The 18,986-nt window shown below is 35.9% G+C and overlaps 1 protein-coding gene across 2 annotated transcripts in view; it reads right to left on the bottom strand.

Moving 5' to 3' along the window:
* Positions 1–1,076: 1,076 nt before the first annotated feature.
* The window catches only part of DCAF10 (DDB1 and CUL4 associated factor 10), a 56,275-nt gene continuing 38,365 nt past the window's right edge, over positions 1,077–18,986 (bottom strand). The window contains exons 5-7 of one of the 2 annotated variants that reach the window (XM_069085288.1): positions 15,209–15,322; positions 12,921–13,066; positions 1,077–10,110 (exon numbers count right to left, since the gene is read on the bottom strand). In XM_069085288.1, the coding sequence (XP_068941389.1) occupies positions 9,742–10,110; positions 12,921–13,066; positions 15,209–15,322 (629 nt within the window). In that variant the 3' untranslated portion in view covers positions 1,077–9,741. The remainder of the gene's footprint in view (positions 10,111–12,920; positions 13,067–15,208; positions 15,323–18,986) is intronic. The other variant, XM_069085289.1, reaches the window with a different exon arrangement.

Here is an 18,986-nt window from a genome sequence, read left to right as displayed (position 1 = left end):
CAAAAGTTTTAGAATCAATAAAAAAATTTTCAGATAAATCTGATTAGTAAACAGTTTTCTATACATGCCCAAGAAAATTATTTATTTGTAATATTATCATTTCATATTTGACCCTTATTGGCAGATTGTAACCAAAGTTCCTTAGGAAATCTGGCTAACCTAGTGCTCACAATGGGATCTTATCTAGTCTCTGTAAAAAAAAAAATGAACTGACCTTTATGCTGTAAAATGTAAGCTGACTTACTTAATTTTAGAAGTATTCTGAAGCCAGAAGGAGAATTTACAGGTATTTTATTTTTCTTAGGTTCTTTTATACCTACCTCCTGTGCCAATCCCTCAGACTCGTATCTGACCAAAGGTAGGCAGAAAAGTGGACAAGATGGAGTGGACTGTACCACCCAGCTGCCTGAAGGCACTCTTATCAGATTTACACAAAAAATTAGAGTGCTTTTAATGACACACTAAGGATTTAAAAGGTGACCACATGGGATGTGAAAGTAATGTGAAACTTAAATAGGGACAAACAAATTGGAAATGACAAAGAAGAAAACAAGGAGAGTGATCAGCTAGACTAAATTTACAGTGAGGTCTGTGCTTAAAGCAAATTTGAAGGTGTTGTCAAGCCTCAAGATTCATGAAAATGTCTTGGAAAAAATATTTGTCCTGACCAAAGGCATCTAGGTGTTGGAATATTCTGGGCCCGGCATCGGGAAGACCTCAGTTCAAATTTAGCCTTAGATACAAGACCTTTGGCAAACCACTTGTCTGCCTCAGTTTCCTCATCTGTAAAATGGGAGTCATTAGGAGGATCAAATGACATTATTAAAGCTTTTTACGAACCTCAAAAGTTTAAACCTATAAATGCTAGGATGTTAAAGGTGATTAAAAAAACAATGTCAGTAATTACCCACATACCCATTTTCCATCTCTACAAAAATTATATGAGGATAATCTGCACACATATTGACAGCATTCTTAAGATTTGAGAAAGGAACAGGAAGACTGTGGGAAATTATTTTATCTAATGTCCCATCTTTATAGGCACAAGATTCAAAGGTGCAAAGAATACAATGAGCTCATTGTGCTTACTGTTTATTGATTATAAAAAGCATTTGATTCAGTACAAGAAAATGCCACTTTTTTAAAGGCAAGGAAAAACCAACTATCAAGAATGATTATACAGATGAATGGATAGGACAGAGAACTGGTCAGTTCTTGGACAGACACTACAAATAGAACGTGAGCTCGGTCTGTAGTTAAACAAGAAGAGCAAATAAAGTTAGACTGTATTTGAGAAATGCAAGATGCTTTTTTCAATGACCCCAGGCTAATTGCTGAAACAAAGGCCCATTCTTAAAAACAGTATTCTCCCGGTGATATTGTGTGAACTGATTTCTGAAGAATTAGAAGTTGGGGATCCCTGAAAGGGTAAAGAGGGACACAGTGAGCATAAGCAAACAGAAACATATTAACAAATGAATTGTGGGTAGGGATGTAAGAGATGTCACTGGACAAATATACAGCTAGAAAAAAATAGGCCTGTCATGTAGCAAGAACAAAGACAACAGATGACATTGTCAAGCTGAAGATCCGTGGGGAAAAAATAGGCCAGTCCCCTAGAATATGCAGGCATGGATAAGTTTGGGGTTTGCATTGTTGTAAGGGAGTACCCACACTGATGAGATCATAGATCTACCCAAGTAACTGTGAAGTGCTACACTCGATTTTTTATCATCTGCATAACTTGGGGAATGTGAGGCTAGATAACCAGTTTGTGTGAAAAAAGTAGAGACTTTACTGCAAGCCTGGTTTGAAAAAGTAGTATGATGCGGAAGCCTAAACAAAAACCTAGTACAATCAAATTGAGTTAATAAGAATAAGGTACCCAGAGTAAGGGAGATGATCATCCTGTCTTCATGCTCTGGCAAGTCCATACCTTCAGTGTTTAGGTCTATACACCAAATTTTAGGACACTGACAATCTGGCGTATCCAAAGGAGAGAAATCAGGATAGTGAGAGAACTGTCAATGATACTCACGGGAGATTGTTACTGGAAATGTTTTTTAATATGGGAAAGAGAAGCCGGGGGAAGAGGGTCAGAGCCAATAGTTTCAAATATATGAAAGGAATGCCATGTGGAAAAGGGAATAAATTTGTTTGGTCCCAGAAGGCAGTCTTATGTAGAGGAGCAACCAGGAAGAGTTTGAAGAATTCAAGCCAAATTCTACTAAGCCAGTCTACTTTAGGAAAGTGTTTTCCATCACTGGAAGCCTGCAGTCAGGCCAATGCCTACTCAACTGGGATATTTTAAAAAGATTCCTTCTTGGGTTGTTGCAATGTCTCTTCTGATTCAAACGAGGGGAGAGTATTCTTAAAAAGTAAGCATTCTTATTTTAAGTCATTCAGCCTCTAAGCAATGCTATAGAGATATTAATTTTTAAATCTTAGTTTGAAGAATAGCATCTCTCTAGGTTCTTTCCAGTGATGAAAGGCTCTTCAGATGTTCTGTTTCACTACTTGGCATTTCTTGTGAGAAAGATGATCCTGTATCTTCCCTGTGCTATAGAATGCAGAAAATAATTAAGCTAATATATTAAATGAACTAATAAACTTAGTTTGACATATAAGTTGATGAACTCATTTGTTATGAGATTTGAGAACTAGCACAGATATTTAATGCAAGGAACCAGCGCAGTGGATATGCTCAGGTTTTCAAGCACTGATTTCCCAGGGAAGGAGGTTGTGTTCCCTGGATCCAATTTAATGTAGCTAACTGGTTAATTATATCTTGCTAATTTCACAGATCTTGTCAAATAATACTATTCATCCCAAAACTGCAGATTCCTATTTCAGGGAAGCTGACTACAAACTTCCCTCAGATCTGAGAAGAAAAGAGATTCGCCAAAGTTTGGGGGTAGGTCACAATGTTGAAAGGTCTGCCTAACTTTTTCCCTTTGTTCAGAGGGTTTTTGGATGTGATCAGGAAGCTTATTTATGACTTTGAAGCTGCCTAGGAAGAGACATCTCAGCCCATCAGGCTAGCAATGTCTACGAAAAGCTATGCTAATGAAATCCAGATTAATTGGATCCTTCTGAAAATTAAATTTCAGCTTTTAAAAAATGTAGTGAAATCCTTGTCTTCAAATTGCTTAGGAACAAATACAATGAACTGAGAATAAATCTGATGCTCCCCCCCCCCACTGTTCTATGTAATCTGCAGAACCATTTTTTTTTTTTTAGCATATCTATGATTATCTTGTCTACCTCCTCCCCAGTAAAAACTGATTTAGTAGAGAATAATTTTGGTGAGCTAACTGCATTTTATGAAGGAATGTTCTAAGGCTTTTTTTTCTTTATTGCTCTGATGTAATTTTAATTTTTTCCATTTTTCTTTAAAATGAAAAGTATGATTCAAACTACTTTAAGATTAGTCAGTTTTGGGGCGGCCAGGTGGCGCAGTGAGTAAGAGCACAGGCCCGAGTCGGGATGACCTGGGATTGAATCCGGGCTCTGATACTTAGCACCACACCCAGAAATAACTGGCCATGTAACCTTGGGCAAGTTACTTAATCCCAATTGCTTTAAAAAAAAAATTAGTCAGTTTCAAAATCATTTTTTGTGGTAGCAGTACTTTAGGATTTTAAGTGACAGCCATAACAACTTGGTTAAACTATTCAATAACTTAATGGTACTCATGTTAAAATTAATACCAGAAATGCTATCCCAGTTCTTTGTATCAGAGTAGCAACAAGAAACAGAGAGATCATTTTCCTCTAAAAGTTAGATATGCCCAAACCAGTACCAATTTCTCAAATCATTTGTAGAGATGTCATTTTCAGCCTTGCTCACCTAATTTTTATGGCCACTTCAGTGAATTAATATTTTAATTGATGGTGTCAATTCCCTTTATTGTTGAAATGTGTCAAGTTATTCTTGGCATAGATACAGAGAGAGACTTAAAACTAGACAGATATTCGACTCCTCTTTCTTTTGAAGTCAAATAAATAATAGTGTTATAAGCACATGAACTTGCACTCCATTAACCATTTTTTAATCCTCAGAATTGACACCACACCCCCCAGAAAAATCTGGTGAAAAATAAGGTCTTAGAGCAAACAACTTTGCTTAACTTTTCCTTAACCACACCTTACAATGAAGTTCCAAACTTTTTTTGTAATGTGGTGACAAAACCCTAGTCAAATCAATTGTTAGCTGAAAATAAAAAGATTACTTCACATTAGAGCATAAACAAACATAGCCACAACTTTTTTTAATGAGTTAGAAAACTGTACTTGTCTGTGACACTAGTGTGAACCTAAGCAAATTCCTTATCCTTTTTGGACCTGTCTCTTTCTCTCTAATATGGAAATAATTCTTAGACCACCCAGCTCACAAGTTTCTGAGAAGGTTTTTTGTAAGCCTTCAAGTGCTAGGGAAATGTGAATTACTGGAAAAAGGAAGGAATGATTTATGGCAAATAAACTTGTAAGTAGTCAGAAAATCAGAATACAATTCATCTTAATATAAAACATCTCCTAGAACACATCACACATTTATACACCACGAAACAAAATAAACCATTGCCTGTGTTACTCTCAATAGCCTACTGGTTTCTTCTGGGCTAAAAATGTACACCTGATTATTTAAAGTGAAAAGCCATGCTTCATAATAATACTCTTTCAATTAAGAATGAGGTAGAGCACAATGTTATGAGGTAGAATTTAACCAAATATTCAGTTGCCTTTTTCTTCCATGCTGAGAATATGAACATATCAGAATCCACTGAAGAATAAGGTGTTGATTTACCAAGCTCAGAACATGCCATCCCAAGTCAAAATATATACCAGTAAAGTATACCAGGCAAGAAGGGTCCTAGGCCTTACCTTCCAGCTGCTTCCTGACTTCTACTATAAATGCCATGTTTTCCATACTTGTAATAAAGATTAATTCCATATAAAAATCTGTTAATTAAAACCTTAAGTGCAATTTTTTAAAATGACCAAAATAGATTTTTCTAATAAAATTCTTACAAACTACAAGTTTCAGTAGAGGTTTACTAGTATGTGCTATGCTTTGTATTGTTAGTTTACAGGACCTGACATCAGATTAAGGGTTGGGGGGGGGGGTTTAAATCGTAAAGCACTGGGAATCATAACAAACTGAATAAGAAAATTATCAGTAAGCATAATCTGTAGGAGTAAATTAGACTAAACTATGATCCATACTAAGTCTGGCTCCCTGGAGTAAGGGGGCCACAGGCTGCCTAAGGAGGGTTGAACCTGTCCGGGACAAACAAATAAATAAATAAATAAATAAATAGGTGGATAAATACTTATATAAACACACAAAGGAATTAAATTTTGTAACTTCAATGCAATTTCTGTCTTCAAAATTAAAGTCAATTATAGAATCTTTAGAAATAGCATTTTTTTCTGCCTGCCTTTTTGACTACACACACACACCCTTACTTATGGATGAAATTTTCAAATTACAGTTCGTTTGTATCTGCGCTGTACAAACAGGTAAAATGAAATTGACTTTTCCAACTGTCTTCATTTATGTAGTTCTTGAGCAGTGGGGTGGCCTTATACCATTCAAGTTCATAACATTTTTATATCTGAGGAAAACCACATTATGTCACAAATTTGCACGATGCACTACAATGGCATTTAAATGCATAGCTTCCACTAATGCTCATGCTGCAAAGATTTACATAGCAGGATCTGAACAGTCTACAAATACAGGTGGCAAGATAATGGCTTAAAATTTTCTGTCTTAATGATGCAATTATATATGGTAAGTTTTCAAGATTATTCTACTCAGACATATAATTCCTAGTTGTATTTTCTGAATTTTCTTCCATATTAAAAAAATCATGAAATATGTCTATAGAACTACTGAGCCAGTTTATCATAGATTTAAGACTTGGAAGGGACTGTCTTGTCCAGCACCTTTATCTTCTCATAAAGATATGGAGAACCTGGGGACCAGAGATTGACTTGCCCAGGGTGATGGGTAGTAAGCAACAAGAGCCGAGATTCAAGCCCAGCTTGTCTGGCTCCACATCCAGGACCTGGTGATTCTTGTTTTATAATTTTTATTTTGGAACGTGTTTAGTCTTGATTCTTGAATGTGTGGAATTTTAGGTGGATGCTAGAGAAAATGAGTCAGATCTGGACCTTTCCCAAAACCTCAGCTATTCATTACTAAGAACCATGAAAAATTGGGAGCAAATGTCTTCTGATCAAAATAGAGACTATCTAGTTTAGTGCATGTGTTGAAGGTGAAGATCATGTATAGAGCCCATCTGTAATTCTGTAGCTGCTTTTACAATGTGAGCTTAGATGTCTTTTGGCTCATGCTGGTTTAAAGGCAGGACACAGGGTTTTAGTGCTAAAAGGAAACAGTGACAGTTAGAAAAGACAACTAAAAAAACCATGGTCTGAATCTATGGCCATTTATTGTAGTGGCTAACTAATGGCCCTACACATCTGGGAACATCACTGTACCTTAACTGACATTCATAATGATCCTTTAAGTGTAAGTTTTGGAAATTTTCAATCAAAAGTGATTTTAAAAAAGGCATAAACTTTACATGGATAATTCATTTATATGTAATAATTCAGTCTTGGAATGATATACCAAATGATGGGTTAATGTACATTTTACACATCATTTATTGTTAGTTCACAAATATTTGATTGTCATCAACTATTAGAATGTTTCTGTACCTTCTTCATTATCTGTTCTAGAGGACAAAACCAAGTGCCAAAAAAAAGATGTTTTCCAGAATAAAGTCTGCCAATGAATGATGAGTTTAACAGCCGTTTTCTGCTTATCCCCCTAATAGTGTAATAATGTTATCAAGTAATATTTGTAACAGGGATATGTACAAATCAAAGAAGTCCTTTAGCACCTTAGGTTAAAGGTTAAATATATTTAAACAAGCACTAAAACTGAATTTGCAATCCACTCCTCTACCCCTGAATATAGTAATATATATATATATATATATTTTATGCTCAGGACCCCAACAAAGATCTAAAGTTCTGTTCTCTTAATAGACTGTACAATATGCCATGACTAAGTAAGCTGATGGAGACTAGGAACTCTTTAAAGTAGGATACTGCTCAATATGCCTTCAAGTTTTACAACCTATTATGAATAAAAATGACTAGATTTAACATAAAATAACAGATTGAATTTTTATTACTATAAGATGTAACTAATTTGAAAAAAACTTGAAATAGAAATTATAGAAATAAAAAAGGTTCAATGCTTCAGGTAAAGTACAACACTCCTTATGCTATTTTCTTTTTCTACTTAATACATGCTGGTTACTGTGCAGTCATTACAGAACATTATTAACAAAATTTAGGATCTACAGAGTCTAAGCAGTTCTTAAAATTTTAATTTTTCATTTGGGATTTATCTCCACGCCATTTTTCATTATATAACATCTACTTATTCCTTGAGGCATTTTTGTTAGGAAATTGTGTTCCAATTAAAGAAGATTTAATCTGCTACATATGCAATTCACACTCAAGGAAATAAAACAGAAGTGCCTTTAATGGGGTACCTGATACCCCACTAGTGCAGAAAGTTATTTTCCATAACAAACTTCTAACGATTACTAAATTTGACAGTCACTAATGGCCACTATCCATCCACCCTAAGACAAAAACAACCTTTCCTGTCTCAAAAACCTTCAGTTCTTAAAAACCAGTAATTACCTTTACCAAAGGAGCCAATGAATGAATTGTAAAAAGCCAAGGAACATGACTTGACAGCTTTCTCTTAGATGAGTCTGTCTCCAAGAGAACAGTTTGTGGTATGGTATTTAAAATTTCCATATAATAAATTGCATTTTGCGGTTTCTTTCATTTATTTTGACTAGTCGCATTGAGGGCCTTTGCCCCAGAAAATTATTTTTCTCTAAATATATTACATAAAGAGGTTCTCTGCATGCACAAGAGTAGTTTTTATTATGTTTCGTGGCAACATTTTTTCTACAGAAAAGCATCTCCCAATTGTATAATACAAATCAGTGAGAAAATGATTGAGTGGACAGAAATTTCCCCAACATGTGAGGAATGTATCTACTGGCTAAAATGAGGCACATTTGTACATTTGAATGATTGGATATGAGGGCTGATTAAGAAATGTCACATATGCTGATTACTAAAACACTAATATACAAAAAAAAATACCCTTTTCTCCTTATGAATGAAATTCTTAGAATGCAATTGGCTCAACAAGTTTTGAAACTGGCTTCACTTGGTATATCAATATTTCTGTAGTTCTTAAAGTTTACTGCCTAAGCTGGGATATGTGATCTGTGGTCCAAGAGCTAGGCCTGAGCTACTACTTAATTTATAATCTAACTCCTCACAAGTATTCTACAAATATAGATCTACGAAAGCAATATTTTAATACATGCAAGTACCAATGATAGTTACTTAGCAATAACAGAGGGTGGAAGGATGTTTGCGTTGGCATGGCAACCTGTGAATAATTGTCATTTCTTGAGTATGGCCCTTGATTGTTGCTTTTGTAGGCCAATGATTTTCAGGCCCATGATAAAAAAAAGAAAAAGGAAAAGGGAGGGAAAAGGATTTCCAGCCCTGGTTTAAATATGAAACCTATTCAGTATGTGCTCTTATGTTACATTTCATTCAATACAGTCACAATATCAATAATATAATAACTAGACAATTAGCTTAGAAATAGTGCTGGAGTTCTCAACTAACAAATATAACACTAATGGAACAAATTAAGAGTTCTCAAAGAACTCAGTATTCTTACACACAATTTTTCCCAATGGGAATAAGGGAAGAAAGCAGAGTAAGAGAGGGCATCTTTACTCACTGATTTGCCCCAGGTAGTATAACAATTTGTACTACACTATATAGATTGCAGCAAAGAAGATGACAGAAGTGTCTAAATGATGCTTCTCCCATCACTCAATAATAAATGCATTCTGCTACACCAGCAGAACCTTTTTTGCACCACAAGAAAAAGAAAAATCCCTTTCTTCACTTCTCAGAGCTGTCAATAAAAACAAGTATACACAGTAAGGAAACTAGCAATTTAACTTCACACAAAGGAAACAAATTACAGAGACATGACAACATTTTTCTACTATTTTACAATAAACAAAAATCCCTCATATTGTGAAAACTAGTATAGCAATTTTAATAAACTTCAAAGGTCTTTATGACAAAATCTAGTCTAATACATATGAGAACACTTTCATTATCTAGTCCTTGTAGTGAAATAATGGCAATTTAAAAGGGCCAAATGAATGGACAAGATCTAATTTTGCTTGTAACAACCCATATGCCAACATCAGACTTCTAGGTTTTATTCAGTACTAGGACCAGTTTCCTTCTACCCCAACCAAAAATCCTGCCCAGTGTCTACAAAGAGTCACACCCAAAGAAAAACCCTGACAAGAGCTACTGTGCAACACAACCAGAGGAACAATGGCACAGGATCAGCAGGAGCAGAGGAATGCTGAAGAGGAAAGACAATGCATAGAGTCGGATTTAGAGATGCAGTATATCAAACATCCAGTGCTAGACTGAGTACTCCTATGTCATTGTTAGGATGTTCGTGGACCCCTAGGAATGAGGATCTTGAACCACGCTCACAAGATCTATAAAGAAAGTACTTCACCTAAACTGAAGTAATTTAAAAGTCAAACACCAGAAGAGTTCCTTTTTTTGATGTCAGTTGTGCCTAAAACTTTGGCTGATACAAAGAAACCCGTCCACTAAGGCACCCTGAGGCAATCTGACAATGTGTGGGAGAGAACTTGGTTGTCAGAACCACATCATTGTGAGAGTAGAGAGAACGAATCTCCTGCAAGGGACTAGCTTCTTGGGGTAAGCAGTCAACAAGTTCATTGCACTGGGTGTCAAATCCCAACAAGCGGATCCCATAGCCATGTGGGGAAGAAATCATTCGACCATCAGGGCTGAAACAAAGTTCTTTGATGTAACCCCTGCCTACATTAGCTTCCTCAATATAATGAGTCAATCTTAGAGAACAACGAGGTGAGACAGGTCGTACTGGAGCCCCTTCTTGAAATTCATAGACACAGGTCCACTAAAGAAAAGAAGAAAGGGAACGAAAATTAGTGATTCTCAGATGTTTCTTATGTAACAAACTCACTTAACAAATTCAACATCATGATATAGTGGAAAGAACATAGGATCTGTAATCAGAGGATCTGGCTTCCAGCTCCAATGGGACAAGATGATCTCTATGTCTCTTTCAACTCTAAAGCCTATGATCCTATAAAATAAATGAAAAACTTTTAACCAGTGGAATTCATAAAATCACTGTAGAAAATGGATATGCATAATGGTAGTTTCCCAAAGTATGCTTCAGATCCCCTCTTCTGCCTTCATCTGAAGAGCAGTAGCTGATGTGACTACACTCTCTGCTTTGAAGTTTTTTCTAGTTTCTTCTACTGTGATACATTTCATTTTGTGCAGTATTTTAAAGCCCTGAAAACAGTGGCTGCAGAAGCCTCTGAAATTTCAAAAAGTACCAAGACAGAGCAGTTCCTTCAAGTACTATTTCTCTATGTCTTCTGAGGGAATTGGAATAGCAAGTGGTAGTGGGAACACAGTAACTACACTGACTCCATTCTGGAGGTGGCTCAGTTCCAGAGGTTCTCAAAGTGAGCAATATCACCACCAGGGAGCACTGGAACGATGGGGGGAACCCTCAAAATAGCCTCAGGTGCAGTTGGGGGATGTTGAATAAAAATGAGGGGGCAGTAGAAACATAAGGAAAGAGAAGAAAATTTTGAAAAACCATTTGTACATGTTTCACCTGTTGTGTAACAGAGTTAAAGTCATAGTGATTACATTATTTTCCAAATAAACACACAAAATGCAAGTTATAATCTGTCAGTGGTCAAGTCCACCAATAGGTGGCAACAAGCAAGTGTTGGCAGGCAAGCTTGTTGCACATTGTCAGGAAGTCCAGCATGCATTGGCAGGAATATGTGAGTGTGATGACTTGTTTACAGTACTACACAGTTACATGATACAATACTAACTGCATCATCAAAATTTCAATGCAGGAACCCCTCCCACAAATTTACATTAAATTATTAAATTCAGGGGCAGTTAGGTGGTACAGTGAATACAACATCCACCCTGGAGTCAGAAGGACCCGAGTTCAAATACGGCCTCAAGACACTCTACTTAATAGCCGTGTGACCTTGGGCAAGTCACTTAAACCCAATTGCCCTGCCTAACCCCTCCGAAAAAAAATTTATTAAATTCAAGATGTGTCATTTTAAAAATTTTATATATTTTTTGAAATGACGCAAATTTTTTAAAAAGCCATTAAAGGGTCTAAAAGGGTAGATTTCCAGGTGGGTGCTGACTAAATTTTTTCTTTTTTAGAAAATGGGGTGGTAGGCTGAATAAGTTTGGGAACCTCTGTCTGGCCCTGTACAATTTCCATCTTGTGAGAAAACTTGAATGGAATTTCAGGAAAACCTTATTGTATTGTTTGAACCTATCCCTGTGTGGCTGCAAAGCTGAAACCAGCCTACCTGTTGCTTAGAGACTCTTAACTAAGGATCTACATTAGGCTGATCAGAAACCCAGTCAGACCCAAAGACTGATACATGAAGGCTTCTTCTCACAATAATACATCTCAAGCAATCCATATGTCTTCTCTGAAAACTGGCTCTGTATGGTCAATCAGTTATTGTTTCCATGTTCCTTTGACTGGATACAAACACTTGGAGAGAGTGGGACACCTCTTTTTCTGATTTCAGTAAATTGCACCCATTTGCTCTATCCTTCCTAATTTGAAAAGTCCCTAATCTTTTTTCCAATGAGAAATTAAATTACCTAATATTTTAGATTCTGGTTAATTGCTTTCTTTTAATTAATTGGTCTTATTTGACTGTTTTAAATAAATAAAACTCTGTCTACTCCCTACCTGGGATCCAGCCCTAAGCTGAGGAGGTCTGGTCCTAATCTTTTAGTCAATTCACACACACTGCTTAATAAACTTAATATGCTCGGAAGCTTGAACTTTTCCTCAGTCATTTTATCTTCCACCCACCACACTTCCAAACTTCCATATACTAGAAACTTAAAAAATTAACAGAAATTAATGGAAAAATATAAAATGCTTTGCTAAATTTCACATTATAACCAACTATACCAGAACATTTCTATTCGTAAAGTCAAGTGAAACTACCAGATGACTTTTTACCTTAACCAAAAACTTTTTACAGTTGCTACACCAGGCAAAGATAGTAATGAGATTGTCTGAAATGGTCTGTCAAATGTTGGTACATCAAGGACAAAGAATGGTATTTTTAAAAGTTTCTGATTGTAGCCCTTACCCAAACAGAATGTGGAATGTAATGGTGTTAGAATTTGGGGAGCCCAGAATAATGAGAGGGAGTAAGGGGAAACCAGTAGGATTATTGATGAAAAATTCTTTAAGAAAAGGGATTTTAAGCCCTGGCCCTGGAGTCAGGAGGATCCAAGTTCGGTTCCAGCCTCAGACACTTAACACCCACACACACAAAAAAAACTAGCCGTGTAACCTCGGGCAATTTACTCAACCCCCCCTCCACAAAAAAAAAAAAAAAAAAAAAAAGGGGATTTTATGTTACACTATAGATTCCCTATATCACCTAACAATGGCTTACACTCAGTAGATCTCTGTTAAGCTAAAAGCATTGTGCCCAGTCTTGTACATAATCTCTGACCTGTATAAGGGTTGCCACCCAGTATTACTTAAAAGGATAGATCTAAAACATTCACTGAAAATGAAGGATCTACATTCAAAACAATTATTAATCCAAGTAAGACTGTTTCTGAAAGCTAATGTTTTCAAGAACATTAAAAAAACGGAAACCTTTGGTTTCTTACCTCCTGGTCATCTGTATTACTAGAACACCGCAGAAGGGTAGCCCAACCTTTAGGATGTAGCTGCAAAGATGTAATGCAGTTACCACGGTCCCTCTCACCAGGAACTTCTGGTGTTAAAACTTCAAGACTATTGCGAGGTGACACCCCTAATGTGACAAAAAAGTTTAAGAATGGTAAATACAAGAAATACAACAGTATTCCATAAATACAACTGCATTGGAAGCTGAACTTTGGTGGGAATCAAAATAGATGTGTTTGTAGCTGTTCAACTGCTCTTATAAATCTTTATAGGTTCTGTTCTCAATGGGCTCAACTTTAAAAATGACAGCAAAATATTAAAAATCAATGAGCAATAATTCCTTCTACTTGTTGACCATTTTCTAGAGATTTTCTTTTAAATACATACACACACGTCACCTCTCATCCAGTTGGAAATCCATCTGAGACTACAATTGGCATTCCATTACAGTCTGGTGGGTTTTTTTGTTTTTTGCTTTTTGGAGGGCAATTGGGGTTAAGTGACTTGCCCAAAGTTACATGATTAGTTTTCTGTGTTAAGTGGCTGAGGCCGCATTTGAACTCAGGTCCTCCTGACTCCAGGGCCAGTGCTCTATTTGCTGCGCCACCTAGCCTCCCTACAGTGTGTTCTTTAATATTCTTGATTTTTGCCCACAGAAATTTCATTATTATTTTTTATTACTTAAAGAAGCTCCTTAAAATTCTGATTGGCATTACATTAAATATAAAAATTAATTTAGAAGTATTGCCATTTTTACTATATTGATCCAATACATCTATCAACATACACTAGCATGCAAGTTGTTTTGGTCCTTCTTTACTTTGGTCATAGTTCTACAGTTCTTTTCTCAAACAAATTCTGTTCACTCTTAGGTAAGTTAGTCCTCATTACTAATAAATAAGAGTATATAAAATTATCCTTCAAATTTGCTGATCCAATTTATTGTCTTCAATAAGTTTCTGGGTTGAAGTGGTTGGAACTTCTGGATACATAAATATGGATGACATTTTGTGTTCATTTCTAATGTCAATCACTCAAATTTTTTCCCTATTCCTTTTGTTTTTAATCTTGAATGAACTGAATTCTATCAAGTGAAAATGCTAAATAGGATAATGGAGAATGGAAAAAGATGGACACTTATTCATGACTGGTGGCACTGTAAACTTGTAAAAATCTTTCTGGAAAAGAATGTGGCAATAGGAAATAAAGGCAACAAAAATTATCATGTCCTTGGACCCAATAATTCTATTCTCAGGAATGTAATTTGTTAAGAGTTGACGAAAATTGTAAAACTTGTCTGTTGAAAAATTTTTCATAGTATTGTTACATGTAAATGTAATGTGAAATCAACATAAGTAATCCTACAATAGGGAATGGTTAAAGAAATTGTGGTACTTTAGTGTAATGAAATGCTATAAAACAATTAGATGAACAAATAAGATGAATGCAAATAAATCTGGAAAGACTTTTTTGAGAACAATGCAGCATTAAAAAAAAAAAGCAGAACCAGAAGACTACAAACATGTGAAAAAGTAAAAATAAGAACGGACAAAGAATCCTAATGTGAACTTAGAGGGGGGAAAATAACTATAGTTCTTTTATTGACAATTAATAGTTTTTCTAATAAAATACTGCATTTTTAAGTAAATGTACATATAAAGGGCTTATTAATAATAAATGCCAAACTAATAACTGGCATATGGATAGCAGTTTAAAATCTGCAAAGCACTATACATATATTAACTGAATCTCACAACAACCTTAAATGATCCAAAGTGTTAGAGATGTTCAGAAGATACTGCTGTGGGTTGGGAAGTTTTATATGAGGGGTAGAATTTAAAACTAAACAGGACCTAAATTACAAGGAGGTGATTTCAGATGGGAGAAGTGGCACAGCAAGCAAAGGTACTATGTGTTCATTTTGAGAAGCAGGTGGAGAGAAAGGATAGGATTATATTTCATTTTACTTATATATAAATCTCATAAGACAACTAAATATAAGCTAGATTCTACAGATAAGGAAACAGTCATCTCTTGGCTTCTAGGTCAACATTCTTTTCCAGACTAGAGGTCACAATCTCCTCCCCAACAACAATACAAACTCCAAGAGAGAACTATGGCTAAAGAATTCAACAATATTAATGTAAACATTTTTTTAAAGTTTACGGAGGAGTTTAATAATTTTTATAAATTAAAACTAAAGAGAAAACTCCCAGTTTATTAAATGCAATGTTTTTCCAAGACATTAAAATGCTACTGTTTTACCTACCTTCTCGCTGAGAGGATCGTGACACGTTTTTCTCAGATAATGAACTAGAATCACTATGATGACAAGGTGAACCAGAAGCTCTAGGAGCAGATGAACTTGGAGAAGTAGCTGCATCTTAAAAATGCAAAATAACACCAACATAAATGTAACAAATTGATGTTGCCTATTAAATTTTTTATACTTCTGAACCATTCTTTAAAATGTCCTCCAAAGTATATTGTAATAAATACACACATCACAATGCAACTAAGATTAAACATAGCAAACATACCCCAAACACTGGCCTCCTTTCCATAAATCTTTTAAAAATTTAAATGAAAATTTTAAAAAACCCACAAAATTTTAGTACAGAATCTTGTTTTAAATTTCAGTTAAATCTGTGAGTTTAATAATGTCAACTTAAACTTATTTTATGTAGCACTTTCATATATCTGAACATCACAACAACCTGTGAGTTAGGTACTTACGGTATTATTACCTCCATTTACAAATGAGGAAACAGAAACTTGAAGAGGTTAAGTGGCTTGTTCATAGTAATGATGGAAGTAAGTACAGGAGGGAGAATCTGAACTCAGATCTTCCTGATTCCAAGTCCAGAACATTTTCCACCATATCTAATACTCAATGTCTCAATGAAAATATTTGTTGTATTACGCATACTGTTTTCTAATGCTAGAAAAGGAATAGATTCATTACTTGAATTTCTTTGTTGGGACCAATTCATTGAAATTTGACTTCAAAAGCACATCAAAAAAAATCAAATTATTAATCATCGTAAAACCAGGAACACTGTACCATTTTAAAAACACTATAAAGGATTATAGATAGGATCATGGATTTAGAACTAGAAAGGACTTCAGATGACATCTAGTTCAATCTGCTCCATTTACTGCTGAGGAAACTGAGAGAAGAAATGACTTCTCCAAGATCAACAAGGTAGTAAGTGAAAAAGGTGTAATGTGAACCGAGGCCTTCTTCACTACAAGGTCAGCACTCCAGCCACTTTATCATATCATACTGCCTTTCAACCTCACTATTAAACTGCAACTTCTCTCTCCAAAGTTACCAGAAACCTTACATAAAAAAATCTAAAGGTCTTTTCTCAGTCTTCATCCTTCTTAAACCTCTCTGCAGCATCTGACACCATCTGAATATTCTTTCCTCCTGCTCTTCTGTGACACAGCTCTCTTGGTTCTCTTCTAACCTATGAGACTGCTCCTTTCTTTTGCTAAACAATCATCCATATCCTGTCTGCTAACTGTAGATACTCTAAGGTTCTATCCTGGGTCTTTCAGTAGCAGTTCCTCAGCAGGAGCTCCTTGCATCAAGAAAATCACGGTTCTGATCCAAGTAAGCGTTTGTGTATTACATTATATATTTGTGTGTGCATATGCATGTGTACCTATGTGTGTATCTATAATGTATACATATAAAACAGACCTAAATATGTACCTGCTGACTCTCTGAGGTCAAGAAATGGTCAACTTTTTGCCTTTGTATTCATAGCACCTATGAGAGTACCTGGCACACAGTAGGTACTTAATAAATGCTTGTAGATTAGCTGATGCTTTAGAGAGAAACTGTTTCAGGATGAACTCCGAGGTTTCCTCCAACTCTGGGATTCTATAAAATATTCCACTCCCACACCCAGCCCCCCAAATACAGAACCTGTTGTGAGGTACCATAACACAGTGAATAGACAGCTGGCCTCCCAGTCAAGAAAACCTGGCCTCCGAACTGTAATGGCTGATACCCTAGGCAAGTCACCTCTTTTCCAGCAACTCTAAGACAATAATATTGCAAAACAGGTGGAGATCTACACTGGTAGGAGTTCCCTCACAGGAAACCAGTTTCCAACATTCACCTAAACGAATCAAAATCACAATTCCTGGCACCAAAAAAAAAAAAAAAAGGCCTAATCTTCTCCATCTCTCTCATTATTTTCCAGCCTACTTATTAACCTGCATTAATCCTTGCCAGTCTTTTTCCAGGCCTATCACTTAATATCAGACCCATCCTTACAACCCTCAACTCTGAGTAGGCAATATGTCCTTTCCAGCCCCACACACTAGGTCCTGCCACCAAGTGTCATGTTAGGATGCTTGTATCAATCAGTAATTGTAAAAAAAATTCTTAAGGCCCCTCATATAGATGTCTAATCATGTGATCCATTCTATCCAGAATCTACCCCTCAATATACCAGAATCTACCCCTCAATAAATTGTAAATCAAAACACAAGTCAGGTCTTTCAAATAATCACTTCCCTTTAACCTACAGCTGATTATAAGTCTGGCATTTACAAATGAGAGAGAGAGAGAGAGAGAGAGTGTGTGTGTGTGTGTAAATTATTCAGAAGCCTTACACCTATATATTATTTTTTCTTCCCAGAAAAGAGCTGGAAGGTGCTGGATATGGCAAGAACCAAATTTTACTTTCCCTCCTGCCAAAAAAAGGAAAAATGATTAACCTTGCCAAAAAACCCTTTAGAATCATATGTTGGTGTGTAGTCAAATAATCAACTAGCTTAAGCAAATATCAAAAATCTACATCGAATTAAAGGAAAGGATAAATATGAGAAGACACCATATACAATTCCCACAGCTTTAACCTGGCCAATTCAAATAAGTCATAGATGGCAGAAACTGCCAAACTAATGAAAAGGCGGAGACACTGACAATACCAGTTTACCAATATGAAGCATTTGCCACCAAGGACACCCAAAAAAGCCCATAAACTGCCATAGTCAACACACATGGCAACAGTTTGGAATAAAAATTCATTTAAAAAAAATAAAACTCATTTATAAAAGCACCACAGAAGAGAATGATGAAAGATTATGAACACTATGACTTCACAGAATAGCAAAAAGGATTAGGGGAGTAAATAAATCTGTAAGAAACAGTAAAAATCAATAAGGCTAGATTATCAAAGATCATCCATAGATTCAAGAAGAAAAGATATTGGGATAATGGGGGGGGGAATAAATTAATTTCTTCAAAAGTTAATTAGGAGGGGGCAGCCAGGTGGCGCAGTGAGTAAAAACACCAGCCCTGGTGTCAGGAGACCCGGGATTGGTTCCGGTCTCAGATACTTGGCACCCACACAAAATAACTGGCCATGTAACCCTGAGCAAGTTACTTAACCCCAATTGCTTATTACAAAAAAAAAAAAAAGCTAATTAGAAGAACATCAATACTACTTTCTCACCAATAAAAATATTTTATTAAAATGTAAGTTTACTGTGAAGTTTCCCCAATTAGGAAGCTTCCTAAATTCTATGATTCTCAAAAAAGACTGGCCTAACAGTTCACATAAGGGAAAATGGCTTCAGATTTTGACACACAGCTGGAATCAGTCCACTGAAGTGAAATATTAGTATAAAAGTGGAACTGGCAACCATTCATTCGTGCCATATGATCCAGCCTATTTCTCTTCCTGCCATACAATTCCTTATTCTTCAGAATTCCTCATCAGTTATGTGATGCAGCCTGCTTATACCTGCCATGAGCCCCTCCAATGTCCTTTGTGTGATGCTTCTCTTCAGTTCTTTGGCAGTTTCACATCTCACAGACATTTAGAAGGATAGAGGCTATGATTCCACTGGTATAGGGAAATCCCAGATGAGGAACACCCTTTCTTAATATAGGCTGGCACTTTCTCTGTACCTTAAAAGTACTTTAGCGAGGTGCCTGGATGACTGAGAGTTAAAGTGACTTGCCCAGGACCACATAACTAGCATGCATAAGAGACAGAGGTTAATGCCATGTCTTCCTGGGT

The sequence above is a fragment of the Petaurus breviceps genome, unplaced genomic scaffold (assembly GCF_028583685.1).
Source record: "Petaurus breviceps papuanus isolate PSGF00001 unplaced genomic scaffold, PetGlider_PUasm1.0 175, whole genome shotgun sequence".
In the NCBI taxonomy this organism is placed as follows: Eukaryota; Metazoa; Chordata; class Mammalia; order Diprotodontia; family Petauridae; genus Petaurus; species Petaurus breviceps.
This window is presented reverse-complemented; position numbering and strand designations above follow the sequence as displayed.